We start from the raw sequence: 22,019 nt of genomic DNA on the forward strand, positions 1-22,019 counted from the left end.
TTGTTTACTAAGTATTAAGTAAAATACTCACATGAAATTAAGTTCAGCAGCACAACCTAGTTGAACTGGAATATATCTGTTCAAAACTTATCCACAAACGAGAAAATAACCCATTGAGTGTTTGTTTTTCAATGAGATAGAAAATATCTGGGCTTGGAGAATGTGATGCACCAGCAGTATGAAAAACGAGACACTTTATTTATACAGGTGAGATAAAGACAGGAAATTGCCATATTATGTCATTTTCCTCCGAGCAGCCTCCGATGGACTTGCTATTTCCATGAGGACTTATTGTTCCTGGAGGTGACAAGTGATTTAGCTTGTTTGACAGGGTTCCATGGTGAGAACAGAAATTGAACATTTGCCAAATTACCCAGTATCTTTTTTAGTATTATTATGATAAGGTTACGTTCCATTGCTGATTTCTTTTCTTTAAACACAGCACTTTATATATGTGGTATTTCAGATGTCGTCTGACTCATCCTAATGTTTTGCAAGTGACTAATTACAACACTTGGCTCCTTCAAGTCTTCTTTCATCCAGAGATTTCAAAGCACTTTACAAAGAAAGGGAACTATCATTATCCCTGTTGTATAGCTAGGCAAGCAGGCATAGAACAATGAAGCAACTTGCCCAAGGTTACAGAGCAAATTAGAAGCAGAGTCAGGAACAGAACTCATGTCTCCTGGTTTTCAGTCACCTGCTAACCATTAGACTTTACTGCCTCACTCTCAATGATCTGGACAAGCATGCAGTAGCAACAGAGATAGCCAGTAACAACCTCCTATTGCTTGCAGTTAGAAAATCAGTCTAGCAGTGCATTATATCTAATAAATTAATACAGTCTTCATGGGGGCCAATTCTGGATCCTGCTCTGGCCCCTCTATGACACTCTGGCAAAGGAGAGGGGCCATAAATGGACTGGAGGAGAATTCCCTCAGTGCAGGAGCACCCTATGGCTGATGTATACACAGGGCATACCATGGTGGGAAGGGGCATGGAAAGGGTTAAGAGGCGGGGAGTAGATGTAGAGCTAGGCTGCACAGCAAAGGCCGTATAGGCTAAGGCTGCTGTAAGGAAAAACAGCCCTTGAGGCTGTTTGAACTTACACCAGGGTCCATTTTGATGCAAAGGTGGTGTAAAAACACCTTTAATTTCCCCCAGTTCCCTTGGACTGCAACCATCTCTGTTGCGTCTCCTGGGAGATGCAGAACAGAATTGGGACTATGATGCTCAAATTATTAAAGACCAGTCTGTGCCACTAAGGCACAGAACTGCACAGGGGTGGTCTGCCGCTGTTCTGCCCCAAGAGGCATTATATCTTTGGCACAAGGCCCACTCTATTCTCCCTGGCTCACAGAGAGAGGAGCTTGCTCTCCCAACACTTAGGAGGTTGCAGTGTCTGTCCCCTCTTTGGCCAGCCAGCTTTGTTGTCTGGTGGAGAGGTGCGGGTGAGGTGTACCCCAAGAGCCCCTAGCGAGGAGCTAACCTTGCACTCTGTAGTGGTACACATTACTGGGACTGGCTTCAGCAGAGATGGGGTTATAAGGAGTAGGGAAGTTTCCATACCACCGTCTTCCCCGTAATTACTTGCTCAGGAGCAAACGACAATCCAGCACTCACTTTCTAAATGACAAAAGCATCATCTAACGTAACTAAGGCCTGGTCTACACTAGGACTTTAAATCGAATTTAGCAGCGTTAATTCGAATTAACTGCTCAACCGTCCACACTAGGAAGCCGTTTAATTCGACCTAGAGGGCTCTTTAGTTCGAATTCGGTACTCCACCCCGACGAGGGGAGTAGCGCTAAATTCGACATGGCTATCTCGAATTAGGCTAGGTGTGGATGCAAATCGAACTTACTAGCTCCGGGAGCTATCCCACACTGCACCACTCTGTTGATGCTCTGGACAGCAGTCCGAGCTTGGATGCTCTGACCAGCCACACAGGAAAAGTCCCGGGAAAATTTGAATTCCTTTTCCTGTCTGGACAGTTAGAACCTCATTTCGTGGTTGGACATCGGGGCGAGCTCAGCAGCACCGGCAGCGATGCAGAGCTCTCCAGCAGAGGAGTTCATGTAATCTCTGAATAGAAAGAGGGACGCAGCATAGACTAACCGGGAACTCTTGGATCTGATCGGTGTGTGGGGCGAGGAGTCTGTGCTTTCGGAGCTGCGCTCCAAAAAACGGAATGCAAAGACCTACGAGAAGGTCTCCAAAGCCATGAGAGACAGAGGATACAGCCGGGATGCAATGCAGCGCCGCGTGAAAATCAAGGACCCCAGACAAGGCTACCAAAAAATCAAAGCGGCAAACGGACGCTACGGAGCCTGCCACCACTGCCCCACCAGCGACCATGGACTCTGACGATGGGACAGTGTCAACGGCCAGTTCCTCGGCGATGTTCGCGGATGGGGAAGATGAGGAAGGGTTTGTGGAGGACGAGGCAGGCGACAGCGCTTACAACGCTGGTTTCCCCGACAGCCAGGATCTCTTCATCACCGTCACGGAGAGCCCCTACCAACCCGCCCCGGCCGTTAACCCGGACCCTGAATCAGGGGAAGGATCACTCGGTAAGTGCTTTAACCATGTAAACTTTTATTCTTAATATAACAGGAATCTGAAGTATGTGAAAAGGAGGTCTCTCTATATATGGGGATAGAACAGAAATCCTCCTGGGAGATCTCCACAAAGCTCTCCTGGAGGTAATCGAAAAGCCTCCGCAGGAGGTTCCTGGGGAGAGCTGCCTTATTGGGTGCTCCGTGGCAGCACACTTTTCCGCGCGAGGCTTTCATGAGGTACTCAGGGAGCATTGCCTCCCCGAGCACGGCTGCATAGGGCCCTGGTTTGTGCTGGCTTTCACGCAGCATGCGCTCTCTATCTCCTTCAGTGACCGTCCTCAGGGTGATCTCGCTCGGAGAGTCCTGCATCTAATTAGGGGAATTACTGTAATGTTACGCCTGGTCCAGAGTATTTTTCAAAAAACTCCGGACAGACGGCATAGCACAGACTCAGCACGCTGCTGCGTGACGAGCGTAACGGAAAGCCAAAGAATCAAATGGACGCTCATGGAGGGAGGGGGGACTGAGGACGCAAGGTATCCCACAGTTCCTGCTGTCTCCGAAAAGCATTTGCATTCTTGGCTGAGCTCCAAATGCTTCTAGGGTCAAACACAGTGTCCGCGGGGGGTCAGGGCATAGCTCGGCAATTTACGCAACCCCCCCCACCCCCAGAAGTGAAAGGGAAAACAATCCTCTGTTGACTCTTTTACATGTCACCGTATCTTTACTGAATGCTGAAGATAGATGCGATGGTGCAGCACTGAACACCGACATCCTCACTCCCCCCACGCTATGGATGGCTGATGGTGCAATATGGCTGGTATCCGTCCTCATCATCAGCCTATTGGCACATGGGGCAGTGCAAAAGGACTGGTAACCATGCGTACTAGCATCTGTGAGGTCGATCAAGGGCGCCTGGCCCTAATATTTCCTGGTAGATGGTGCAGTATGGCTGGTAACCGTCCTCATCATAGCAACAGGGGTTGAGCTTCATCAGCCCCCACCCTTCATGTGTAAAGAAAAGATTCAATTGCCCCTGGACTAGCAGCAGGATGCTGGGCTCCTCTCCTCCACACTCCTTAATGTCCTATCTGGACTATCATAGCAACTGGAGGCTGCCTTCCACTAATTTCTCACTAACAAGGCACTGTGTCTTATTCCTGCATTCTTTATTACTTCATCACACAAGTGGGGGGACAATGCTATGGTAGCCCAGGAAGGCTGGGGAAGAATGGAATGAACAGGTGGGGTTGTTGCAGGAGCACCCCCTGTGAATAGCATTCAGCTCATAATCTATGCAGGATCTGACACAGAGCAGCTGTGCTCTCTGGTTCTCTGATACAGTGGTTCTCTAGTACATTTGCCCATATTCTAGGCAAGACTGATTCTATTTTTACATACCAAAAAGGAGGGATTGACTCAGGGAGTCATTCCCAATTTTGGCTTTTGCGCCCCTGGCTAAGAGCAGCCAGGGGCACTTATGACAGCAGCAAATGGCGCAGTGCAAAAGGACTGGTAACCATGCCCATCTTATTACCAATTTATGGTATGGTAGATGGTACAGTATGGCTGGTAACCATCTCTGCTATCATGCAAAAGCAAAAGCATGCTGCTGTGTAGCGCTGCTGGACCGCCTCTGTCAGCGGCATCTAGTACACATATGGTGACAGGCACAAAAGGCAAAATAGGCTCCATGGTTTCCACGCTGTGGCGTCTGCCAGGGCAATCCAGGGAAAACGGTCTTGAAATGATTGTCTGCTGTAGCTTTCCCGGAGGAAGGGATGACTGACAACATTTACCCAGAACCACCCGCGAAAATGGTTTTTGCCCCATCAGGCACTGGGATCTCAACCCAGAATTCACAGAGACAGACTACACTGTGTTCATTGTTCGCCAAAATTTATCTTTGCAAGGAATTCACTCCCTTTTTCCCATCACACAGCTTCGACTGTCTCCAGACCTGCCACAGCATCCCCCTCACAGAGGCTGGCAAAGATTAGGCGGCGAAAGAAAAAGACAGGGGACGAGATGTTCGCTGAAGTTATGGGGTGCTCCCGAGACGAGGCGGACCAGCAGAGCCAGTGGAGGGAGACCCTCTCTCTGTACCAGCGCTCACACAGCGAACGGGAGGAGAGGTGGCGTGAGGAAGACAAGCAGTCGACTCAAACGCTGCTTGGACTAATGAGGGAGCAAACGGACATGCTCCTGCGCCTTGTGCATGTTCTGCAGGACCTCAGGCAGGAGGACAGAGGCACTGCAGTGTATCTGCAACCGCCCTCCCCCGCCACAAAGTCCCATACCCCCCTCACCCAACATAACCAGAAGGAGGGGCGCCAGAGGCCGTGTAAACTGTCACTGCACCCCAGCAGAGTGCTCAAGTACCGAAAAGCTCTCATAGCCTAATTTTTGAGAAGTCCTTTCCTTCCCGCCTCACCCAAGCCCCCATCCCAGTTTCATCCCCTAACTGTCTAGTTGATAATAAAAAATACTTTTCTGTTAATTACTTTTTCCGTCATGTTCTTTTAGAGGAGACTGTGTTTGAAGGGGGGGAATGGGGTTGGTAATTTGACAGGACAATCACCTTTACCAGGGTACAGACATGGGGGCAGGATCAGCAGCAGGTCACACACACACTGCAGTCAGTACTCACCCTGGTCGGTATGGGAGGTGGTTTGCAGGTTCTGTGTGGGTGGGGGGGTACGTGACTTTGTAGCAGGGGAGGGGGGTTACAGATCTCATGCAACGGTCCCTGTCCTGGACCACAGAGCCACGCAGCAGAGGAATCTGTATCCGTCCTCCCCCGCCAAAAGGCCACATAGCCCACGCACACAGAGTCCCAAAAAGGAGGGATGGCAGGCTCCGTTGAAACATCCAGTCCGGCACTGCAGACCGCTCTGGGAGCAGGAGCCTGTCATTCCTCGAGTTTACAGGCGGTCTTTACATCACCGCACACCCTACCCAGCACAGTCCGTGTCCCAGTTTCAACCCTGTAACGCAAAGTCATCAATAAAGAAACCTTTGTAAAGTTACAGTGGAACATGTATTTTATTTTTAAACGTGTGTTGGAAGTTGGGGAAGCGGGGTGGGCGGGGTATGTAACTGCAGATGCTAGTCAACAGTAACTTGGTAAAGAAACAGGGGCAGGTTCAGCTTCTCTGTAAAGAAACTGAACAGTCACAGGTCACGCTGCTCACTGCTCGCTGGTACTTGAAGAGTTCCTTGTCGCTGTGCAAGGCGCCTGCACAGAGCTTCACGAGCCAGGGCATTAGCAGGTAGGCTGGGTCCCCGACGATCACTATAAGCATCTGCACATCCCCAAGACTTATTTTGTGGTCCGGGAAGAAACTACCTTCCTGCAGGCGTCTAAACAGACCAGAGTTCCTGAAAACAAGCACGTCATGAACTTTGCCTGGCCACCCGACGTTCATGTTGGTAAAACGTCCCCCATGGTCCACCAGTGCTCGCAGCACCATTGAAAAGTAGCCCTATTTCTCAGCAGCTGACTGTGGAAGAGGTGGACGATAAGGTGCGAGGAGTTGACAACGGCCATAAGTGCAGCGATGATCGCAGCGGGCTCCATGCTCGCAGTGCTGTGGCGTCTGAGCTGTAACCGACCAGAGAAGGGCGCGACCAGATTTCCCGCCGGCACTTTCAAGGAGAGAGGGCGGGAGTGACGGTTCAATGATGACAGTTACCCAAAACCACCCTCGACACATTTTTTCCCCCAGCAGGCATTGGGGGCTCTACCCAGCATTCCAATGGGCAGCGGGGACTGCGGGAAATGTGGGATAGCTTCCCACAGTGCACCGCTTCCAAAGTCAACGCTGGCCCCGTTACTGTGGACTCAGTCAGTCGAATTAGTGTATTTAGTGTGGATACACAAATTCGACTTCATAAGGTCGATTCCACAAATTCGAATTAAGTAGATTCGAAATAGTCTTGTAGTGTAGACGTACCCTAAGAAAAACCAAGAGGCCTTTTTCAGTTGTTCAATATTCACTTTTTATTTGCATAGTGCCCACGTGTGCCTGGCACTTCACAGACGTATGATGCTATTATCTCAATGTGATCATTTTATTAATGAGTCTAAGTATTTACTGCTGAATAACCTCTACTAATTGACCAGTTATATTGTTGCATTTGAAGCTTTAATGGGAGTAGGGTGCAATAATAAACCAGCCGAGGTTTAAAAGAGAAAAAACAGCAATTATTCCACAGCAGCAAAATGTCCTAAGACCCCAGAGCTACTATTTTATTAGGCGAAAAGAGACAGACATTTATAGCAGAGCAGACAAATACCAAACATTAAGAATGACTGAAAGTGATTAAATGATTGGATAGGTTTTTAATTTGTCTGTGCTTTTCATTTGTACCCAAGCACGACCAAAATACATACATCCAAACTGCACATACAGCAAGGCTGTTTTCCAGTGACATATACAAAGCAACATTAATGAGAGCAAGCACCCAAATACTTACATAAAAGAAAGAGCAGACCTATTGTAATACACAGTTGGGTAGAGTTTATTCAGTATATAATCTTTATTTTAAATTCTCTCCTGTATTTTTCACAAATCCAGAAATTAATTTTAAACTAATTTCCCTTTAAAGTACCCAGGCTGCTAGACTCTGTGGGTTGTGGAACTTCAAATGAAGTGTTAGGTGACTACTCCCTTTAACAACACAGTGCACAGAGCATTTTTTTGTTAAGGGTGGATATTTGTTGCAATGAATCAATTAAAAACCTCTTCTGCAACATTAGATGTGTGTTCCTGAACCTGTTTCACAGGTTTCTCAGGAGGGAAAATAACAACAATTTAAGGATTGTAATGTGACAACACACAGGAGCCAAGTGTATGAGAAAAGATCAGAAGTTTGCATAAGTGAGCTTGGCTTTTCAACGTGCTATTCAAGGGATCTTTGAAATACCCAACAGGAGCATCATGGTGGAGCAGGAGATGTTATCAAGATGTGTTTGTCCTGGAGAAAAGTGTAAGTGACCACATTTGATTTTTGTGTAAGAAACAAAAACATAATGTGGATAGATGAAATGAAAGAACAATTTAACAAAATTAGACACGGGGGAGGAAAAGGAGAAATCTTAAAAATGAATAAAGGAGGAAGCAATTAAGTTTATATTTCTAGGCTTGCAATATGGTCAGAGTTTTTACAGCACAAAAGAGAAAGACTCTTGTGTGAAGTATCTTGAAAGGTTGTTGTTTTTTATTGTTGGACTTATTGCTTGTATTAGCAAAGAACTGTAATGTAGTGGCTGCTTCAGTGGAGGGGACTTGAATAGTGAGTTTAAATAACTTGAGTGACAGATTGAGTGCTGTGGAAGCATTTTGTACCAACAGTGTGTTTTTAATCATGCAATGTCTTTTTTTTTTGACAATGCAAAGACTTTTTTTTTTTCTGAGTCACCAGCAAGCTTTCTTTCACCTTTTCCAAATGTCAGCTGAGAATTACAGTGCAATGACAGGAGTCTTAAATTGATCCAGGAAAAAAAGTGCTGTTACAGAGCTTCTAGACCAATCCATAATATTTCCTTTATTATGGGGAAAATAAACAATTTGTGAATGAAAAAAATCATCATTAATTTGTTTTTGTTTTTAATGTTAGGGAATCAACCCTCCTTCAGGCAAAAGCAAATAGAATTTTAGGCACCGTCAATTAACCATGTAGCAAGCAGCTGAAAGCTTAGTTGGCTGCAAACTAATCCATGTGGGTTGAATAACTTAGAATTGGAGCTGTTTAAACCAAACAGTCAGGGTGGAATTTGGAACTGGTGTGCTGATGAACCACTTGAACATGCTGCCACAGTGGAGGTTTGATGCAAAGAGTGAAGGCAGGCTAATAAGCTTTCAAGTTGCTGGCTTGTTTGGATTGGCAGCTTAAGTAGGATGTCTTAAGTTAAAATTTTCTTCTAGGAGAAGGATCATCTTGGTTCTGAGAATAGAAATGTAGCTTGTTTCATGTTCTTGGGGAGTTTCCAAATCCCTGAAAGATTTTTTCTTTACATTGATTAATAAGAAGAGAATCAGATAAGGATGTCATTAAAGAGGCGGATCCTCCCTGATTGTTCTGTAGTTTTGTCTTGTTCTTGACTGTCAGGCAGAGTCTTTCTGTCTGCACCCACTACTGAAGGTTTTATAGGTCCCAAAGGGAAAGACTCAGGGCCAGATCCTCTGCCCTTTTGCACCAATCAGCTCAAAGTGACTATAAATCTGGTTTAACTGGCCTCCTAAAGATAATCCCTGCATAGGAAAAAGTTTAGGGGAACCCAATAGCTATTCTCCTGCTCTCAGGCCTGTGTAGGTGATGTGGCTGATCACAATGAGGTGTGGCCAGAGCACAGCTGTCCCCAACTGACAAAGTGCCCCATTGCTGCCATAGACAGTAGGAAGAGCAGACCGGGGATGTTCTGGGGACTGAACAAATCCCTGGAGCTCCCTGGCAAACCTCTAGAGCAGGGAGCTTAAAAAGGCAGCATTAAGCCTTCTTTGCCCCCATATTAGTCTTATACCAGGCTCAGCTTGGCTGGCAAAGGATCAGTCCCTAGTAGGCACTGATGTAAAGTGAATGCAATGGATATTTTCAGGACTCCCCAAATGATATTTAGAGTTGCGGTATTTGTGGCTATGAAACTATGATTCTTAATCTTTTTTCTGTATATTGTACCTTTTACATTTCTATGAAATCAGTGTTCAGGGGTAACAACTGTTTTGTTTCTGCTGCAGCCTGTACAGTACAAATGAAATGTAAGCATCATGCTCTTTCCTTGAAGAGTTTACTTCATTGTTGTTCTCCTTAATCTAAACCAGGGGTCGGCAACTTCTGGCACGCGGCTCGCTAGGGTAAGCACCCTGGTGGGCCGGGCCAATTTGTTTACCTACCGTGTCCGCAGGTTTGGCCGATCACGGCTACCACTGGCTGCGGGCCAAGGGATGTGCTGGCCGCAGCTTCCCGCCACCCCCGTTGGCCCAGAGCGGTGAACCGCGGCCAGTGGGAGCCGTGATTGGCCAAACCTGCTGATGTGGCAGGTAAACAAACTGTCCCAGCCCACCAGTGTGCTTACCCTGGCGAGCCGCGTGCCAGAGGTTGCCAACCCCTGATCTAAACTAACGGTCACATTGGGCTGAAATTATGTGGCTGCTTTTTACTGAAAACAGAATGTGAATGAAATTACTAAATGATTAAACTTTTCTTATTATATATAATTTGTGAGAGAGTGTGAATGATTGTCCAGCCTCAATCCTGGCACTCAATTTAATTAATATTTTATATAAGAATGAGCCTGCTGCAACATCCTGTGCACTGTACAAGCTGCAGCAAATACACAGAGAAATCTTTATAGCAAGAACTGCACCAAAGGGAGTGACCTGTTGGAGTAATGAAGCCTTTTCTTCCAAATGATGAAATAAATTGAGCCTCCAGCGCTCACAGTGGTTTAAATCAGGAGTAATTCCACTGAAGTCAATGGAGTTACTTGGCTTTTTAAAAAGGGAGTTTGCCTGTTTGACAAATCAATTAAAAAACAAAATTAAGACTGAATATTCCAAGTCAAGCTGGACAATGCTGCAAGGTGCGGCGCAATCTAACCTGATCTAGAAAAGCACTTACCCACGAAATGAAGTGCTTGCTGGACTGAGCCACAGAGATCAGCACTTTGTAGGATAACTGATTAAGGCTATGGCTCCAGTAGAGACCTTACAGCGGCACAGCTGCATTGGTGTAGCCACGCCAAGCCAACAGAAGAGAGTTCTCCCATTGGCTTAATTCCCCCAACCTGTGAACAGCGGTAGCTATGTCAGTGAGAGAAGCTCTCCCGCCAACATAGCGCAGTCCATACTAGCACTTAAATCAGCATACGTTATGTTGCTCAGCAGGGTGGCTAATTTATGTCAACTTAAGCTGTAGTGTAGCCATAGCCTAAGTGTGTTAAAGACATTTTTGTTGTGGCTGATCAGTGTATTAAGTCTTTAGTAATATGCAGCTCTTCAGGATGATGGCCTCATTTTTGTGTATAGTGTTAAGTGGGGTAATGCTCTTTGGGCTGAGTTCCTCTCATCAAAGCTGAAAAGGAAAACATGTACGGCTGTGGAGAACAAACAAGGCTAGTGATAATTGATGGAAAACTCAAAGCCAGGTATCCTGAAATGTAGGGTCTCTGGCATTGATCAAGTATTTCCATGTGTATTCTGTGTACCGCTCTTTATCTCAGAACAACATATTAGCTAAACCTCTTTAAAAAGAAACGCTGAAGGTAATCACTTCATTTGTCCACTTTCCTCCGTGTACCCTAATGCAGACAGGCACAGGGGGCTACATCACTGGAAACGTAGCATGTGATTAATCAGGGGATATCATTTTCATAGGTATGTGGATGTTTCTTCACATAGATAAAACTTTTACACAATGTTACACGGCAAGGACATTGGAGAGAAATCGTACCTAAAAGGGGACAACTTTGCTTGTCTCTTTAAATCTTAGTCAGGCAGTTCTGTGATCTATCATTCTGTTTCTTTCCTGCCTTATCTTGGGAGGTGGGGGACATGTTTGTGCCTGGAATGTCTAGTGATAAATGCTGCATGCACTATATTTGTCTTGCCCTTGTCACTGACCTGTGTGTTAAGTATGACAGGAGCAGAGGGGTAAAATGTCCTGGAACAGTGGCAGTGAACTTAAGCTTTCAACATCTCTTTCTGCCTTTGTTGCCTCAAAGCTAGTAAAATGCCAAAGCAAATCCCTGTGCATTACAAACATCACATTCAGGCACGATAACAGTACACGGCTCATCCAAACTGCTGGTTATTTATTAAAATACATGGTTTTCATGCTACTCTGACTGTTGTCACCATTGTTACTTTGCTGAATCAAAACTTCAAAGGGGGAATTATGTGTGGGCAACCAAGAATCTGAGAATAATTGAAAACACAGCACTCTCCTCTGTCTCAACCACCCCTTTCCTCCTCACCCCTTTGAACGTGCCAGCCAGGCTTCCTTTGAGAGAAATGAAATTTGAATGGAATGAAAAAGTGTATCGAAGCAATATTTACCATGAACTCTAAGTAACTCAGAAAGTAGTGTGTGTGAGGCAACATATATCAGTAGAATCATGATAGCGGAGAACATTTACCCTCTGTTAATTAAGATTAGTTACAAATGGCTATAGGAAAGAGAAAAAGTACATCATTGTGTGATGTGGTATAAAGGCTTTTAACAGCATGAGTGTGCTGCTGTTGTGTGCAATGTGATCTTCTCAAAGTCACAACAGAGTTATGCGTTTCCTTCTAAAGGAGTGGCAATAAATCCTTTAGACCACATGACAGAATCTTGTAGACTGGATTAGCCATGTGATATCTATACAAAAAGTTATTTCATAGATGTTTGAGTTTTTAAAAATTATATTGGGATGTTTCTTCTATTTTTCCTCCTGCAGAGCCAGGTGTTTTAGTTACTGATTACTTTTAACTAGTAATCGTTGGATTTATTTTATATTACTATCCTCTGTTCATTTGTTCTGCATGACAGAACCTGTACATTGCAGGTGCCAAAAGTTTCTTTTTGTATTTTCAAGAAAATAGATCACAAAAACACATCAGACCAAATAAGCCCTCTACAAAACCAACCAACCAAAAGCTTGAGTTACCAAAACAAAAAAATGACCCAAGAATTTATTTAAAAGGCAAAACATTTTTCCCATGTTCACATAACATAAAAATGATTGATTTCATTCAATTTTTCCAAAAAGATTCACCATTGGTCCATGTCACGAGCTAGCTGGCCCTTTAAAGGGAGTTGGTCTCAACCCTTCCTGTGACATAGCAGTTAACCCTCAGCTGATCCTCATCTGGTAACTCAATAACAGTGATACCAGCTGTGGAAGGGTTAGGAAGACGTGCATAGAGAGGGAAGAGATCCAGGAGAGAGGAGCAAGTAGAGTGCCCTTGTAACGAGGCCTTTGCTTGCCCTCACAACAAATCAGCTGCTGAGCTCTGCTCTGCTCTGCTCTCACTCACTTCCTTCCTGCCAACCTTATATAGCCCCCAGCTAATGAGGCCTGCAGGTGCTTCTCTTCTAGCAGTTAGGCATGGCATACTCAGCCAGCCCCAATTAATGCTTCTTAATTGGAGCTGGGCTAACAGGAGCCTGGCTCAGGACCTCCTGGCCAGCACTCTGTTACCTGCCTCCCCCCTTAAGAACCTCAAGGTCCGGCTGACCTCAGCCCTCTTGCCCAGGGGGCTCCTCTGGGGATGTGCCCTGCCCTTGGCCAGGCGATTCCCAGTATCCTCTCCTGGAGTTTTCTCCATCCCCTTCCCATAAAACGTATGCTGCTCAGGGAGTGGCTGCCCCCATAGTTCCGCCTCTGCTCATAGGTCATCACACCAGTCGCACTCCTGCAGGTGTCCCATCCCCTGTTCCTCCTTTACTTTTGGTAGGGGGTCAGAATCCATCCCACCATCCTGCAGGGCCCTCTGTGCCTCAGTTTTCCCTGTACCACCCAGTGGGTTCTGGGTCCCCTCTCCAGGGAGTGGTATTGTGGGGTGCTCCAATTGCCCCCTCTCTGCTTCCAAGGGGCTCAGGCTGGCCGGCTCCCCCATACACCCTTCCCACAGGTCTGCTTGCTCTGGGCTCTGTTGTCAAGGGTTCTCTTCTTTGTTATTTCTGGGACTCCACTCGTCTTCCCTACTTGGGATCCCCGGTTTAGGAATATCTGCTCCCTCCTTCAGGGCACCCCTCTGTTTCTTTCTCAGTAGGGGGCCCCAGTCCCTACCTAACATCCCTGGGTATGGTAGCGCCTCTAGCACCCCAACCCACTTCCATTTGAAGTGGCCTCTCACTTCAAGGGGCACCTGGGCCACCAGGCAGGACCTCTTGTCCCCATGGATACACTCAAGGGCCATCCTTGCTCCCACAATCAGCCAGTTTGGCTTCACTAACCCCCTCTGTACAAGTGAACAGGCTGATGCAGTATCTATCAGGCCTGTTTGGGGGTTCCTCCCAATCCTCACTGGGATGGTGGACAGTTTCTGCCCCCCTTTTCGCCTTCCAGCTTGAGTCCAGCCACAAAACTCAGCCCACCCACACTCCATATCAGGGCAATCACGTTCTGTGTGTCCAGGTCTCTCATACCGCCAGCAAACAAGCTTGGTGGGCCTCTCGGGTGCTCCTTGGGGCTCCCCCTTTCTCTCCGGGCATTTCCTGGGAAAGGTTCTGCCAGTTTCTTCCGCATCTCTTTGTCTTTCTGGGGTCGGTCCTCCCTCTGGGGACCATCTGCCTCGATATATTCCTCGGTCAACCTGACCGCTGCCTCAACAGTGACCGGCTGGTGACACCTTATCCAGACATGTATGTTCTCGGGGAGGCTCTGCAGCAATTGTTCTAGGACCAATGTGTCCATCATTTCTCCCACCGTGCATGTCTCTGGCCTCAGCCAGCGTGTGGCCCAGTCCATTAGTCTCTGGGAGTATGCCCGGGGCCGCACTGCCGCCGTCCATGGGGCTGCCCGGAACTTTTGGCAGTGCTGCTCTGTCGACAGGCCCACCCGATCTAGAATGGCTGCCCTCACCTCCTCATAGTTCTGGGCTTGCTTGTCGCTATAGGCTGCTTGAGCCTATCCCGTCAGGTATGGAGCCAGTCGGAGGGCCCAGGTTGCCCTCTCCCACCCAGCACCCGTGGCTACCTGTTCAAAAGTCCCAGGAAAGGCATCCAGATCATCTGCCAGGCTCATTTTACAAAGTCCCCAGGCTTGGTGCCATTCCCTCCCGCAGGGCTCACGACTCGTTGCAGGAGCTGCTGGTGCACACCAGTCTGCTCCCGTATGAATTCTCGCAGACTCTGCTGTTGCTCAGCTTGCCAGGTCAGTAAGGCTTGTCTGTCAGCCTGGTGGGACTGCTGAAAACTTTGCAGTGCCTGCTGCATCTGCTCCTGCTGTTTGACCAGCCATTGCAGGGTCTCCTCCATATCCAGGCCATCAACCACGTTTGCTGGCTCTTGGATCCCGGACAAGCCCCCACATGTAACGAGGCCTTCGCTTGCCCTCACAACAAATCAGCCAGAGACCTCTTCTGAGTGCAATCACCAGTGCTTTTTATTTTCAGTGCCAGCTCCCACCACCTTCTATTTACAGTCCGCTCCAAACCAGCAACCTGGGGGATAGCTAGCTTCTCCAACCAGCCGGGATACAGAGCCTTTGGCTCCTCCCTTTCTTTTCTCTTCCCCCCACCCCTTCTTTCCAGCCAGCCTTATTCTCTTCTAGCAATTAGGTGTGGCAGCCCCAATTATTATTATTATTTATATTATTATTTTATTTTAATTAATGCTTCTTAATTGGAGCTGGGCTAACAGGGACTTGGCCCAGGACCTCCTGGCCAGCACCCTGTTACAGCCCTCTTTGTGAAAAGGGCCTGGTGAAGGCAGGTTCAAGGGAATTACAGACAAGAAAGTTCTCTAGAGGAAAAGCCCTGGGAGGCAGTATTCAGCCTAAGGAACAAAGAGAGAACTCTGCAGTCCCCAGGAGCAAAAGTGAAAAGCAGGGAACTTCAGCATAGCCCAAGAGAAGTAGAAGGATCTTCTCTTTAGATGAGGGTGTGGATTTTTTAGCTGGACTCTTGTTATGCCAAAAGGGGACATAACTGGAAAGAGGTGACCTGACCGGAGGGCTGGGCCACAGAAGATATAGAGACAGGGTCCCAGGAGACCAGGGGTGGCATTCCTTCCCCTTCTTTGGTCATTAAGGTAGCCTGTGTCATGGTAACCAGCTTGCCCCCAAAGTCTTCCCTTTTTAAGAACCCCAAAAGGGAGCAATGGGCAGAATAGACCATCCAGTATTTTGTCTGCCATTTAGGTCTAATTTTTTATACCAATTTTGGTACACTGATTTCTGGTCCCACATTTCTCTTGTTTGTCAGGCATTATCTTAGCACAATCCTTGTGTTATATTAGTAGACCACCTTGTTTGGGTTAATTGATTCTTTTTTCTCCCCTTTGCAACTTTCTCCATCAGCATATGTAGTTATTGATTACTGAGACACTTTATGATCTCTTGTTCACTTTTCATGTTTGAACTCACAATTAGGGTAAACTTGTAGGCCCAATTATAACCACAGAGGTATTCTCAATGGGTGGAGTGGAGCCGAGGTGGAAGCACAATGAACATTCAAAGGTTGCAGAGGAATATTATTGGACAAACATAAGTAATTTTTACTCTTTCTGCATGAAGTGCCACTGACATGCATCTGTGAAAAACATCTGAGGCTAAGGTGATCAATATTGGCTGCTCAATGCACTCAGAAGACAAGCTGACTGTACTTGCTCTAAAGAAATGGCTTAAGCATGGCCAGACAAAGACTCTGAGACAGTGTCAAAGTCCTCCCAAGGGACTGGTGGTTGTGCGCACTTTGTTCAGGTACCCTAAGGATACAGGAGATACAGGGGCCTTACCTACATGAGACATTTTTCTTAAAAATCTTTTGCTACTGCTCCTGTCAATACAGAGCCATTCTGATGATAGCAAGGGTGAGAATGCCAGTGCAGACAGGCCACCAACGTCCACCTGTGTTTTAACCACCAGGTCATTAAGACCTGCTCTGGAGGGAAGAGGGGTCACACAGCATTCAAAATGCCAGCTATACTATACTAGGCTATACTAGATTCACCCTGAAGGGGAATGTTAAGAACAAAGGCTAATGTAGACAGAGCCTATGAGGAAATGTGGGCTCATGAATGTCTACTTCTTTGCCTTCCTAGCATACCTTTCCCATAGTACAGGTGGGCATCCATTTCCTGTGGCTCTCATTGTTCTGCAGATTTACTGAGCTCCTGCATTTGGAGTACTGGAAAGACTTGCTTCCGTGTGAAGAATTTCACCTTTTGTGGGTGAGGTCAATGTTTTCTTGATCACACCCCATGTTGATTCTGCAGAGTGGCTGTGCAGTGAAGCGACTAGTGCAGTCTGTTGTATTGTCCACATTGTAACTCTTCTGATGACTTGCCTTTTTTTCTCCCCATGCTATGACATGGCCCTTCATCTGGCAAGCGATTTTGCTATAGATACCCGGGGCCAGATTATACTGTCAGTTACCCCAGTGTGATGTCACTGGAGTTACTCCTGATTTACCTGGGGAAACTGAGAGCAGAACTTGGACCACTGTTTCCATTTGGAAGGAAGGTCCAGCTTAGAGCTATGGCCTGTGGAGTTATTCATTCCTTTCTACTCCTAAAGAATAGAATGAGTGGATTTTTTCAAGCTTATTTCACTAAAGCAGTAGGTAATATCACCACCATTAACAGGATCTCAAAGAGAGCAAGCAATGTGTGGCACCTGTGAACTGGTTTTTACTGAAGCCTGTTTCTCTCTGTTTCCAGTTATGTAATAGTGATAACACTAGAAAAAGACTTTTCTCAACAGGATTCCTTGAACTATTTTGCTGCCGTTAACTGTAACCATAGTCAATATATCCTGTTTGCACAAGTTACATTTGGTTGAAATGTCCTCAGTAAATGCCCCTGGAGCTATTTGTGTGTTGTCTTTTGTAATTAGGTACCTATTAAAAATACAGTAAATGCCGAGAGGGAAAAATTAGACCTTTTTTGCAGCATGGACAACTTTTGTCAAAGACCACTTGAAGCCTGACTGATGTGGCTGGTTGAGGGAAAATAAACCTCTTAATTTGAGTTGTTGTTTCTTAATTAAAAATCTGAAAACTTTCAAAGTTATTGGTAACAGCTCCGTCCACAATGTGTGGTTCCCGCCTGAGCTTTTAGCCATTTGCAGCGTGGGATTCTTCCAAACGATAGCTAAACCAAAGTTACACTTACAAAAACATTTAGGAAGCCCTGTTTTAGGAGTGAGTGCACATCATGGCTGTGACTCAGAGCACACCCACACACTGGATATTCTGATTAGAATCTAAATTACTATGCCAGTTCCAGTTCTTGTTCAGAAGGTCAAAGTAGCCTGGGAAATGTTATTGCTCCTTTTCTTCTCTGTACAGTTTTTTTTCCCCAACTCGCAAAGTCATTTTACATGGCACAGCATCAGTGGAGTCCATTGATTTATTGTCATAAACAATTTTATTCCAAGCTGAGAATCATGTAAATCTTTCTGGAAAACCAACTTTCTTCCCATAATAGCCATCCAGGATGTGTTTGTGTTGCACAGAAATCATTAGGCTCTACAAAATCTGTACTAGAATCAGAGATACTGAATATGATCAGAATAAGGGTCAAAGATTTCCCTAATACTATACTTTATTTTGCTCAGAGCCAGAGGGTTCATATTTCATGCCATTTGTAGTAGGGCACATCCTCAATACCAGAGCCCAATAGTTTAAAGGTCAGAAAGATGACCCACTCTGTCATTGGCCTTCACACAACTCAGCTGGGCTCTCTCCAAGTCAGATCTGAACAACCTCTCTGAGGTCATTCAGGGTATGCCTACACAGAAAATAAAAACCCGCTGCTGGCCCACACCAGCTGACTCAGGCTTGCAGGGTTTGGGCTGCAGGGCTGTTTCATTGCTGTGTAGACTTCTAAGCTCGGTCTGGAGCCTGAGCTTTGGGGGGCTCCCAGCCCTCAGGGTCCTAATACCTTACAAGAGGTGATAAGCACCTCCGTGAACAGGTCATCTGAAAGAATATTGAGTGTACATGATAGTGGACAGCAGGGGAGAGTGAAACTGTGGAATAGTGTTAGAAACCTTTACCATGCCAATGTTTAGATGTTCTGTAGGCTGGCGTGCTTCCTCATAAGAAAACTGTCATCAGATTCCCATTCCTATGCTGATGAGTTTTATTAAAAAAATTATGAGTTTCATGAGTTTTATAAATCTTAAGGGATTAATAAAAAGCTAGGGGTTTTTTATATGATTTCCTGCAAATCCAGGGCCTACCTTCTAGAGACTTCTACAGCTTTTCAAAAAGCATCAGACAGGGAATTGCTGTGAGTAAAAATGGGACGTGATTAAGGCAGATGTAAGAATCTTTACCGAGGTAGTGAGAAGAGACAGACAACGCTTAGCACTTCCAGAGACAAGAAGAGGAAAATTCCCTTCACAGGCAACGGAGGCAGAGAAGAAAGGAGATCAGGACCAAAGATAACGTCAGGATTTCTGGCTGTGAGGGCAAATGAAAGTCATATTTAAGTAGAGTGATGGCTATGTGAAACAAATGGAACATTGAATATTGTAATCTAGCAAGATAATTTTTCCTCTTTGAATCATTCAATGGTGTGAAGTTATGGTGTATCTAGGAACTAGGCAGATAGTAGAAAGGAGACAGAGGCAGCTGAGAATGAGTCTAAGAATGATACTGGAAAAAGGGGATATGAAATCCAGGGTCTGTACATTTTTAAAATATAAAAGGAAATACTATTTCATATTGTATTGTAATTACTACTGCAGGGAGTCAGAAGAAGAAATACTGTTGCTGAAAAACTGTGTGGCCCGTTAGTAACTTTTGCATCTGTGAAAGCAAAAGAAAGATTACTTAAATCTCATGTTTCAGATTATAGCTAATCACCTGGATGAACAAAACCTTCCTCTGAAACTTCCGATATATACCACTGATGGAGGATGTACACCTGCACTCAACAGATCAATGCTGACATGTTCCCCATTATGGAAACCATTTCCACAATTAAAACTAGCAATGAATGTTCTGAGGGAGACAATAGGTGACAGAGAGGCCCAAGAATGGAACTTTGAGGCACTCCATAGTGGAAGGGATGAGGGGAAGATGTAAAATATCCATTGGAAATTGCATCAATGGGAGCAGAATTTGAACCATATCTCTTATTTCATACAAATATCGACACAACAGTTGTGTATAGCTATGTCTATAATCTTTGTTATGTAAAATCTGCTTCTGTTCCCCATTTGCGATGCTATTTCAGCAGGCCATATCAACTTACCCATTCCAGATTGGCTGCCCATATATTTGGTAGTCATGGTGCTCTTGCCTAAACATTTTTGTTCTCCTTATTGTGCTTCTGTAAGACAAAATGCCAAAGAGTCTTTATGACTCTGATCTTTGGAACTTTTCCATTTAGCAAATGTAGAATTCTCTCTAAATTCAGAAATGTTTTTCATTAATTCTTTTTCGTTCAATAAGGAATGTCTTGGGAAAATTTTAAAGTTTATCTAAACTATTTGGAGGGGGACAGGTTCCTCCCAGATTTTGTAGTTGTATTTTTGAAGAGCTTTTGTTAAAACTGTGCAAGATGGAATTAAAATGATATGTTATAGGTGTGTACTGTGGGCTAAATCCTGGCCTCAAGGACAAATCCCAAATAAATGGGCATTGTGCACAACGCTTACATGGTGGTTCAGAGTGTGCAGTACTCCTCCCATAATCATGCAGGGAGTAGCTGCCCAGCCATGCCACAACCAATACTGCAGACTCAGACAAAGCTAGTATTCTGGGGAGCAGATCCTTGGGGAAGTTTGTGTGTCTTCACCAAGGGAGAGAGAAGGTCCTGTTTCTGTAGAAGGAGCTGAAATATTTGTTAGGATTGCTGTAGGAAATTAAGGACCTCAGCAGAGTTTACAGAAAAACTTAGAGAACCGTGTACTACAGGTGATTATCAGAGAGAGGCTACTGGACCAGATAGTACTGGCAGTTCCTATGTTTATTATTTTGTAACAGTCTAAAAACATGGTGACTCATATTCCAATAAGATTGCTCTATGGCTTCCATGATTGAAAAGATCCCAGAAGTAATGGTAATTGATTCTACTCTTTCCTTTCTGATTCTGCCAAAAACTAACTAGTGTGATGTCCTGGGTCTTAAATGCAGAGCACCCCTGAAGACCCTCTGGGGCTCAGGCTTTGCAAAGCTGGATGGATGGGGTGGAGAAGCTGGCTGGGTTCTTCGGGATTCTGCCTCTACTCTGTAAACAAACACCACAAACAAAATAAGCTAAAATAGCCAGATGGACTAAGACACTGCAGTCCTTTGGTATCCAGGAAGTGGACGGGCAAAGCCCGCCCACTGCTAAAGGACCTCCCCCCAGCCTAAGGGGAGGATCCACAGGTCCGTGATACCAAATAATTGCGGGGGACAACTAATGAAATAACAGGAATGGGAGTGAGGTCATAGGGCTAAATGAAGGGAACCTGACAGGGACACCGAGCAGAGAACCCCAGACAGCGCCCACTGCTCCTCAAAGGCATCAAGGGAGCCAGCGGATGCCGCCCAGAGGAACTCTTCCCGGATGCATGAACGGATGGAAGAGCAGAAATAGGCCCCACAGTCGCAGGAAATTCCGTCAGCGAACCTCCTCTCCCTGGTATTGTAGATGGCGATTTTGGCCAGAGCTAGGAGGAGGTTGACAAGGAGATCCCACGACTTTGTGGGGCCATGGATGGGGAGCGCATAGATGAACAAGTGAGGGGGAAAGTGCAACCAAAAATGTAATAATATATCCAAGAGGAGCCGGAATAGGTGCTGCAACCTGACGCATTCCAGATATATGTGCGCCAGGGTCTCCCTCACGCCGCAAAAGGGGCAGGTGTCTGTGAGGGGGGTAAACTGTGCCAAGTACATGCCCGTGCTCACGGCCCCGTGAAGGAGCCGCCAACTGATATCCTAGGCGGGCCTTGAGACCAGGGCAGAGTATAAGCTGGCCCACCGGGGCTCCTCACCCTCTAGAGGTGGCAGGAGGTCCCGCCACTTTGTGTCGAGGCGGGACGTGAGGGTGAGGAAGTGAAGGGTGTGGAGCACGAGCATGTACAGATGTTTCCTTGGCACGGTCTGGAAACGAACCTGCTGCAAGTCATGCGCGGTGGCTGCCATGGACCTGGTCGCTGAGAACAGTTTCCAGGTCCGGAGGAGGTCCTGGTAGAAGACCGGCAGCCCGGAGAGGTCTCGCGGAAGACCTCTCAGATGGAGATAAAGGAGCTGCTGGTTGTATCAGAGCCCTCAGAGGTGGCGGAGGAAGGCGTGCGCCAGTACTCCCCACGCCGGACTACCTGCACCATACAGGAGCCTCTGCAGGGCCTGGAGGTGGAAGACATGGACCTGAGTGTGTAGGCACTTCAGGCCTTGCCCTCCCTCCTCCAGGGTAAGACACTGCAGTCCTCAGGCAGCCACTGCATCCTGGCTTCCACCTAACATCTGCTGAAACTTGGTGAGCTGAGAAGCTAGTAGGACTATAGCCTCAGCCAAGGCACCCCCACAGAAGCCCTGCCTGGAGGATCACCAGGCTCCACTAATTGGTCCAAATCTGCTATTTGAACCAGAAGGAGGCACAGGAAGTTTGTCTGAGTAACAAGGTGATATCTTGTGGCTGTGTTGGACCCTGCTTGTGCCTGTCTCCTAAATCCAACCCAGACCATGACTCCTGCTCTGCTCCTGTTCCTGCTCGATACTTGCCTCTCCACCTCATCAGTTACCAGTCCTGGCTCTGACACCAGCTTCTGACTTTTGACCCTGGCTCTGGTAATTGGCAGTTGAC

The 22,019-nt window shown here is 46.3% G+C and overlaps 1 protein-coding gene across 1 annotated transcript in view; it reads left to right on the top strand.

The window, feature by feature from the left end:
- The first annotated feature begins 7,397 nt into the window (after positions 1-7,397).
- PTPN3 (protein tyrosine phosphatase non-receptor type 3) overlaps positions 7,398-22,019 on the top strand; it is a 339,148-nt gene continuing 324,526 nt past the window's right edge. The window contains exon 1 of the mRNA XM_045007229.1: positions 7,398-7,553. Coding sequence (XP_044863164.1) covers positions 7,505-7,553 — 49 coding nt within the window. The 5' untranslated portion in view covers positions 7,398-7,504. The remainder of the gene's footprint in view (positions 7,554-22,019) is intronic.

The sequence above is a fragment of the Mauremys mutica genome, chromosome 2, assembly GCF_020497125.1.
Source record: "Mauremys mutica isolate MM-2020 ecotype Southern chromosome 2, ASM2049712v1, whole genome shotgun sequence".
Classification (NCBI taxonomy): domain Eukaryota; kingdom Metazoa; phylum Chordata; order Testudines; family Geoemydidae; genus Mauremys; species Mauremys mutica.